Source organism: Equus przewalskii, chromosome 1 (genome assembly GCF_037783145.1).
Source record: "Equus przewalskii isolate Varuska chromosome 1, EquPr2, whole genome shotgun sequence".
In the NCBI taxonomy this organism is placed as follows: Eukaryota; Metazoa; Chordata; class Mammalia; order Perissodactyla; family Equidae; genus Equus; species Equus przewalskii.
In genome coordinates this window covers 19,449,208-19,457,725 of record NC_091831.1, presented here as the reverse complement: position 1 = coordinate 19,457,725, position 8,518 = coordinate 19,449,208, and the positions used below count along the sequence as shown (strand labels likewise).

The window sequence follows — 8,518 nt, the reverse complement described above, 5'->3', positions numbered from 1 at the left end:
CAGATAGAGATGCTGGCGGAGAATGGAGGGGATGCTCTTGAGTGTGTCAGTCAAGTTCTCAGCCACGTCATGCACCCAAAGGGCATGGACGGCATCGCCAGGCATATGGTTACCACCCTTTCCTGGAGGCACACTCTTGAGAAAAGGCTGCATTTGGGCACACAGAAAATAGTGCTCTAATACTGGTCTTATTTGTCAAAAAAGTAAACGAATATTTTTTGAGCAATTAGTGTGAACTAGTAGGAAAAAACCTAACACTTCAGTGCATACTTTTATAAACTTTATATATAAATGTGACAGAAGCACCAAGTTTAAAGGAATCCTTACAGAAACCCAATAAATACCTGTGATGTATTTAACTAAGGAGAACAATAGCTAAGATGTAGATATGTACATCTCCAAATGCTTGATCAAATTGAAAGAGCTCTGAGTCAATAATAAAATCATGCACTGTAGGTTCATAAATGTATGTAAAATTGTTTCTTATAAGCATTTTAATAAAGTTCTATGTAAAGTCAAATGTCACAACAATTATATAATGAATGACGTAGGGAACTTTTAACTACAAATACAAGACATCAGGAATACATTCATTTTTTGCTTTATTAAAATAAAACTACATTTCTGTGTTTCTTACAATACATTAAACAGGCATAAAAATCAATGTTTCCAAATAAGTGTCGCCCACAAAATCACACAGTGTTATTTTACAGTACCTTATAGTAATTCTCTTTACAACAATCTAACGTTTCTTTGTACAACAGGTAAATAGTTTAACACCTTCCATCAAGGCATTTCAGAGCTTTAGATGTTTAGAAATAAAGTCAAAAGTCTCTTTCAAATGCAATCATTAGCTTGTATTAAACTAAAATGCCAGATGTCAAGTCTTAAGTTCCTAAAAAGAGTGCTTTAAAAAAGATTCACATCCAAATTAAGTCTCATAAACGTCAATGATAGGTCCTATCATTTCTAAACAATAGGACTATCTGTGGATAAAAATCTGCATTCAGTTGTGCAATAATTTCTTCTAGATCTGAATTAAAATCTTATTTACCCCAGTGAGTCCCTGTGTTAATTCTGCTACTTTCGGTGACAAACCCAGGATCATTGATGGCTGATACTTCCATCAAAGGAAAGAGCTCTGCTCTAACTACTTATATTACAGTTTTCTGTGCTTGTTGTCTCCAGGGGAGGAAATATACATCTATTAAATGCGACATTTGATTGTACCAAGTGCATGCAAATTCTGCCTCAGTGCCACATGTTACTGTTTTGCTCCCTTAAACAACTACCTAACATAGTATTTCCCCAAATATTTTCCGTGGGTACTAGCGAGAGGTTCACAGGTGTCCCATAGGGAAATACGGACCTGGGGTTTCAACAGTTTGGAGAAGTGAGGTTAAACAGGCTTGGTTCTGCCGGACCCTGAGCCCTCACTGACCTAAAGTGCATTGTGAGTTTCTAGGAAAGAGGATCTGCGTGCAAATTTATTTTACCAGGAATGCTTTTGCTACAAGACACCTGTGAACATCTCGCAGCACACTCACATGACATGGAGCTCTACGGGGAATGTTTTCCCCTTCAGGTGACTGGAAATCTCACAATCTGAGTTACACTCATTGCAATTCCCAACATATTTTCTCCACTCACCCTCAGGACTTCGGGAGACTCAAGAGATCTGAGAAGGAAGAGTCAGGGCACTTTCTCTGTTACTAGTTCTATGCACTTCACACTAGTTCTTGCCCTTTTTCTTAAAATTTAAGAGAGCAAAGAGTCCTTCCCCTCTTCTGAATTACTTAGGACATTCTTATTTTGAGAGAGTGCAGTTTCATATTGCTTATTATTGGATGTTTTTGTTTGTTTTTTTAACTTAACTCACAGCCTTCCCCTGGAGAGCATGCATTTCAGTTTTATAGAAATGCAATAGAGTAAACTGTCATAAATTATTTACAAGCACCTAATTTGTTTAATCTTACATGGAAGCCATTCGCTTTTGGAAAACAATGAGAATGATCTTTTAGTGAGATAGTGCTATTGGAAGCCTTATTGTGAAGATGCATGTTTTTTCAGTAATGAGGCACTGAAGGATGAGTTGTGCTAAAATAAACTCAAGGGTCAGCTTGTCTGGATGAGCATAACTTTGGTTGAGATTTTTCTTCCTTAAAAAAGGTTTTCAAAGCACCAGTTAATTACAAAAAGCATGCATATTTATTCTCACAGTGAGTTAAGTGGCGAGCGAGCTAGCAAATCATATATACATTGCATTCCCCAAAGCATCTGATTAGATTTCCAGAACACAAACCAACTGAAAGGGAAGATAAAGCCAGAGAAGCCACTGTGTCCTGCTCGGGCTGGTGCGGCAGCAGCTCTTAGCACAAGGGACAGGCAGGGCAGCAATATTCACTAGGAAGTCAGTCCCAACCATGACTTTCCAGCTAAGAGAGAGTTGGAGGAATCCTTGATGTGTAATCTAGGGGACAAATAAATGGGACAAGTGAAGTGTTTATCTGCCCCGTTAAGGAACACTCAAGGGGATAAGTAAGCCTCCCTGCAGCCTACAGAAGAAGTGTTCTTCTCTGCTCACTGGTAAAATGGAATGTTGCACGCCGAGGGCCTCCACAGCCGAACTGCCACAACACTGACAAGGGCTTAATGGTACACGAGTGCCCGTAAAGAAAAAACACATCTTAAATGCTGAGTTTGGGAACAATGGAAGAAGATGACAGCAGCACAGCATTATTGCTATGAATGTCACACGCAATACTCCACACAACGTGCAATACCGACTCGGCATCCTTCCCTCTCCCGACACACAGGCGACTCGAGATCTGTTAGTGTTTAGATCCAAGCTCATGAAAGTGCAAACTTAAATCTTAAATTCAAAGACGCTATGCAATATTCATCAGGAAAAACTCCTAATTCCATAACACCATGGAGAGCGGGAAGAATAAGCTATTAGAAAACATTTTAATATCACATGATCTTTAAGAAATCACCATTATTACCACAATTAACTAACAACTACACTCCCTGCTCACAAAAAGGCACCTACCCATTATAAACAATTTTTCATAATTAGTTACCACTATGTGGCATCAGAGTCTAAGCATATAACACATATACATTTTTTAATTTCCATCATTTTTCCTCAAAGCTAAAAATCCATAAATGCCTCTGCCCATTTATCAGTCAGTAGGGCCCCCACACATATTGCACGGGTTGTCCACTGCACAGTTCAAGTGGCTATCAGTGACCCAGACTATGTGCAGTGCACAACCTGCATGCAGTGCATGAGAGCCCTGGGTCAGCAGCCTGTAGTCGCAGCACTTTATGTTGACACAGCCTATCAGGTCAAGCTAATCAAGTAGGGACAGTTGCTATTTGGTTGGAGGATCTCCAAGAAACAGCTGTACCTGTGAGAGGCAGGTACCACCTGAGGGGTGGGAGGGGTACAGACATAGAACAGGAGCTGTTCCTAAATACTTACTGGTCATTTAAAACTCAACGGCACTTTTTTATACGAGCAAAAGTTTTCAAAGTCAGTTTTCTGGCCAAATTTACCCTGAATTTGCCAGCCAAATTTTCTTCCTGATGTTAGCTATTTCATCACATGATCTCTCTTCCTGACCTAAACTACTTGCGTTTTCATGTAGCCCTTAAAATGCTTTCTAAATCTGACTGCAAAGAGCAGCACAGTGACCTCTGGGTGCGATGTACATCAGCCCAGCCATTCGTAAAGCACTTTGGAATGAAACGTGTTCCCATTTAAAATTTAGCTACTATTGACAAAGATGAAACTGAAAAAAACAGTCACTGGATAACAACTATTTTTAAAGGAAAATCAGAAAATATACCAACAAACTACCCGACAGCATTAAGTATACTACACAAGATTCAGTTCTAAAATACAACTACGTTTTTGTGTCCATCACAGTAATTAGTCCTTAACAGTTGTACTTAAAATGTAAATCTTTAATAAACTCCAAAATAATTTTTTGAGATTCATTTTGTAATCTACTGATTATGAATTGCAAATGGAGGCTGAGGGCCCCCCAAAGTGTCAGCTGTAGGCTGCTGTGTCATCGCAGGGTTGGGATGATCACAGATCCACAGAGGGGAGAAGGCACTTGTCTTCCAGGAGGTCACATCAGGACAGGTCAGGCCTGACCACATGACGGCACCTTCCACTCTTGAGCCCGAGGCTGGAGCCCACAAGGGACTCATCCCACGCCCTTCACCTGCCGGCGGTGCAGGAGTTACCTACAGCACCACAAAACTCAGGATGTATTCTAGGAGTTTTTGCCGGTTACAGTGAGGTAGAAAAGTGCTGCTGAGTTCTAACACAGACACTCTCTTTTGTTTGGTCTCTTTGAAAACCTAGAGAGAAAGTTTAGATTAAATTAAAGACAACAACAAAAAAGAGACGTTTCTGTCACCAACACTGACTTGTGTCCTAGACCCCAAAAGGCAGTAAGACACATAAACCCATAGCCTGGCTTTAAGTAGATGTACGTGTGGGTGCATGCAAGTATGGGGTGGGGGGGGGGGCTAGGGGTGCAGGTATGGTGTTTCTGCGAGTAGAGTTCAACCAGCGTACTATGTTAGAATAAAGTCACAAAGAGTCCCTTACAAAGGCCACTAGCACCTCCACGAAACTCATGTCTCACATGATATGTGCAGGTGACCTGAGGATACTTCTAGAAATACGGGTAAAAACACAAGAAAATAACTGAAAATCATATGGTATAATTAATATCCCTGCCAAAGTGTACTGCCATCTTGAAACTCATTGAACCTTATTATATATAAACAGTTCTGGAATGAAAATGAAAACCAGGAAAATTCTGGAACATTCAAATAAATCTGTGCTGATGCGCCTCACCTTCAGCATGCCCCTTCCCCCATAATGCCCAGAAATGCCTTCATGATAAACCCAGCAGGAACTCTCGGGGTCCACCCCCACACAAAGGGGGCTCAAATAGACCAGATCTAATGGAAAGAGAACAGAAGGTAACACACGCTCTTATACCACCAGCAGTGGACACTTACCCCAACATCCTTAAACATTTTCACAGCATTCTTCACAAGACAATATGTGGCACTCTCAGCTGTAGAGAAAGAATAAGACCCTGTCAAATGTTTAGGGTCAGCAAAACACGAAAACCCCCATTTCCACAGTAAGGAAGTGTGGGAGGCTCTGAAGAGGAGTAGAGCAAGTCAGTGGACTGGGGTCAAGATCCATTTCTGCAACTGGTGACCTGTGAGGTCCCAAATGATTTGCCATTTCTTTAATCCTACTTTGTCATCTTTTAAGGAAAAAAGAGAGAGAAGTTGAGAGAGAGAGAGAGAAAGAAAAACCTGAAGAGAAGGAAGGAAGGAAAGAGAGAGAGGAAAGAAGGCAAGGAGAAATACCTAAAACATCCATCCTGAAGGCTTTTTGTGAGAATGAAACAAGACAGAGTAGAATTTCTTTAAACTGCACAGTGATGTACAGACGATTCCTGCATCCGTGGAAGCAGGCCGAGCACAAATCTAGAGGTGGGAAAACAACAGCTCTAAACCCAGGCTTGCCCCTCGCTACTCTGTGATCTGGGAGAGTTTCCTCAACTCTAAGTGAGGTGATGATGAAATATCTATCTCTACAGAGAGAAAGAGATCGCCACATATATACCTAGAGATGGACTATCTTTAGAACACTTTGCTTCTAAAAATTAGTGATTCAAAGTAGTTTCAGTCCTAAACCATAACTGTATAAAATGCTCCTCCCACCCGAGTCACATGTCTCACATAAGAGACAATACACCAAGTGCTGGCCAGGATGGGGAGCACTGAAACGCACACTGCAGCTGGGGATGCAGACTGGTGCACCCCTTAGGAGGCGCTGGGCAGCACCCACTAAAGCTGCACACGCCTCACCCCTGTGACGAGGGAACTCTCCTCCTAGATCCATCCCAAGATAAGCGCGTACAAATGTTCACTCGAAGACATATTCAAACACCTTCAGAGCAGTACTATTCATAGTAGCTCTGAACTTCAAACCCAAATATCCACCAATGATAGATATGAATAAACAAAACGTGATAATTATTTACACCGTGAAATCCTACAAAGCAGCAAAAATAACTACATGTAACAACATGTGCAAATTTCACTTATAATGTTAAGTGAAAAAAGTCAGACATGAGGTTATATAACTGTGTCATGTAATTTATATAACATATCAAGACAGATTACAGTAGAAATCTATGCATTCCAGGTCAGGATAATTTTGCATTTTTTTGTCCCCAAGTGTCTATAATTAGCAGATCTCTGTAATCAAAAAAGGCATAGCTTTTAAAAGAAGCCAAAACTGTGACACACATACCATATACTGCAACATTTCTTTCCGTTCTGGTGATTAGGTACTTGTGCAGCTTCTGCAGATATTCAGGCTCTGGAACAGGACCACTGAAGTTGTGAATGAAGATGGCAGCGGAGCTATAGGCCTCCAGCAAAGGTCCAAGGAGCCTCTGCAGGAAGCTGAGGAACTGCTGGTGCTCCTTGGACTGGCTCACCTAGGAGTGCAAGATGGGAGACGAAGTCATGGAGAAGGGACAGAAGAAACAAGGCCACTCACAGACAAACATCCTTGGAGAAAAAGTAACTTGAGAAGACAACTTCTCACTGTCACTACACAGAAGCGGCCTATTGCTCCACGTGCACAGAATCTCAGTTGGAAACAATGGCTGGTTTTGAAATGCATTCTTTATTATAATCATTGACTTTTACAGTATTTGAGGTTTGCATTCACTGAACAGCTGCCTAGAGGAAACTGCCATACTTGAATGACATAATTATGACATGTTGTCATCACTGAAAATAGCTGATTCAAAGGCTGGACCCTCCAGGGTTTGAAGCCTGGCTCGGCAGTCACTCAAGTGTGCAAAAAGGCCACCTGGCAAGTCCACCCAGGTCATCTCAGTCTTTCCAAGCCCTCACTTCCTGCCACCCCCACACAGCCTTAGGTCCACAGTCCAGCACAGTGGGGAGTGACCGTGGTGGTGAGAAGGTGCTTTGTGGGGGGGAGGGGGGGCTCTCCCTGTACCCACCCAAAACACGCACGTTCAGATGAGCCCCTCCAGAGTGTGGAAGCAAGATCATTGCCCCTTCCTGAAACTAATAATACCCAAAATGGAAAAACTTCCAAATGTCTTTTGGAATCTCCAGAAGCTATACCTTCTAACTGTGTGCATGTGCGTGTGCATGCAAACTAGGGGTGTTATCCCACTGGAGATGGAGCAATCCACTTAGGGTATTCAGAAAAGATGGGTCATTATTACTAGTTTCTAAAATTGCAAATTAGACAACACTGACTTTTGTAGATCAGAGATAATCTGTTAAAAATCCAAATTTTCTCCTGTGATAGCATTTACTTTAATTGAAAGCAAATAGCTCAACATATGAAATTTGGGGAGGGATGGCAAGACTGAGAATGACTCAAAAAGGGCAATGAGGCCAAGGACAGCTAAATATTGATTTCTCGCCCACACCTGGTGTGGTATTTCCTTGCTTTGGTGACGTCTGAACGAAAATACTGCCTCTTTAGGAGTGAGTGCAGCTGTGGGTAACCAGCTCTGCACCTGTGCACGCTCATGAGAGGCTCATGAAAGGTATCATCTATGGCGTTCACCTTCCTGAATTTTCAGACTCCTCTTTCCTTTTCCATTTACCTATCCCCAAACTGAACAATTCCAGGTGTTAATTCAACTCAAACAGTTTGAGTGTCTTTACTAGGTAGAAAGTACCATAGCTGGTTTGTGGGTGCATGAGATATGAATACAACACCAGAGGCCCAGTTTATAAGAACCTCATTAACCAGTGGCAACATCGACCTCAACTCATCACTGTAATGTCCACTCGAATTCTTCACCAAAGTACCTTCAGGTAGCAATCTCGCTGCTCCTCACCAAAATCACTGTCTTCATCTTCTTCATCGCTTCTCCAAGACAAAGCTTCTGGGAGCTTCTTGTCCCACTGCTGCTCAGTAAGTCCAGGACTAACATCTTCCTGATCATCTTGCTATGCCAAGGAGATGACCAACAGTAAATAAATATGCATGGCCACATAAACACCTGCCCAGCTGGACCCCGGAAAGAGCAGTCTTCTCTCTCTCGCTTCCCTACTCTTCACTGTTTAGCCATTCAGAGTCAACCCACTTCCCTTTCCAAACTCAAAATCATTTGGGAGACAGCAGGGAATGAAAAAAAGAGTTGGGGGCGGGGAAGCTATCAGACAGATCAAATAAAGATAACCTCACCTCTTCTAAATTGACATCTGCTTTCCCAGGCCATAGTCTCTATACTAAATCTACCAAAATTAAAACAAAACCTCAACAGAGAAAAATGCATGTGTGTGAGCTACAAGCACAGTGACACATAAACATCTCATCTTGGACTGCAAACTTCTGAATGTCACAGAATCAAGTCAAGACACATTTTAGACAATACCAGTTACACAAAAGGAACCAAAATATTAAACA

The 8,518-nt window shown here is 41.7% G+C and overlaps 1 protein-coding gene across 15 annotated transcripts in view; it reads right to left on the bottom strand.

Annotated features, from left to right (window-relative positions):
* Positions 1-585: 585 nt before the first annotated feature.
* GPAM (glycerol-3-phosphate acyltransferase, mitochondrial) overlaps positions 586-8,518 on the bottom strand; it is a 59,602-nt gene continuing 51,669 nt past the window's right edge. For all 15 annotated transcript variants that reach the window (XM_070632459.1, XM_008539585.2, XM_070632433.1 and 12 more), the window contains 4 exons: positions 7,918-8,058; positions 6,365-6,554; positions 5,050-5,108; positions 586-4,377 (listed from right to left, as the gene is read on the bottom strand). In XM_070632459.1, the coding sequence (XP_070488560.1) occupies positions 4,261-4,377; positions 5,050-5,108; positions 6,365-6,554; positions 7,918-8,058 (507 nt within the window). In that variant the 3' untranslated portion in view covers positions 586-4,260. The remainder of the gene's footprint in view (positions 4,378-5,049; positions 5,109-6,364; positions 6,555-7,917; positions 8,059-8,518) is intronic.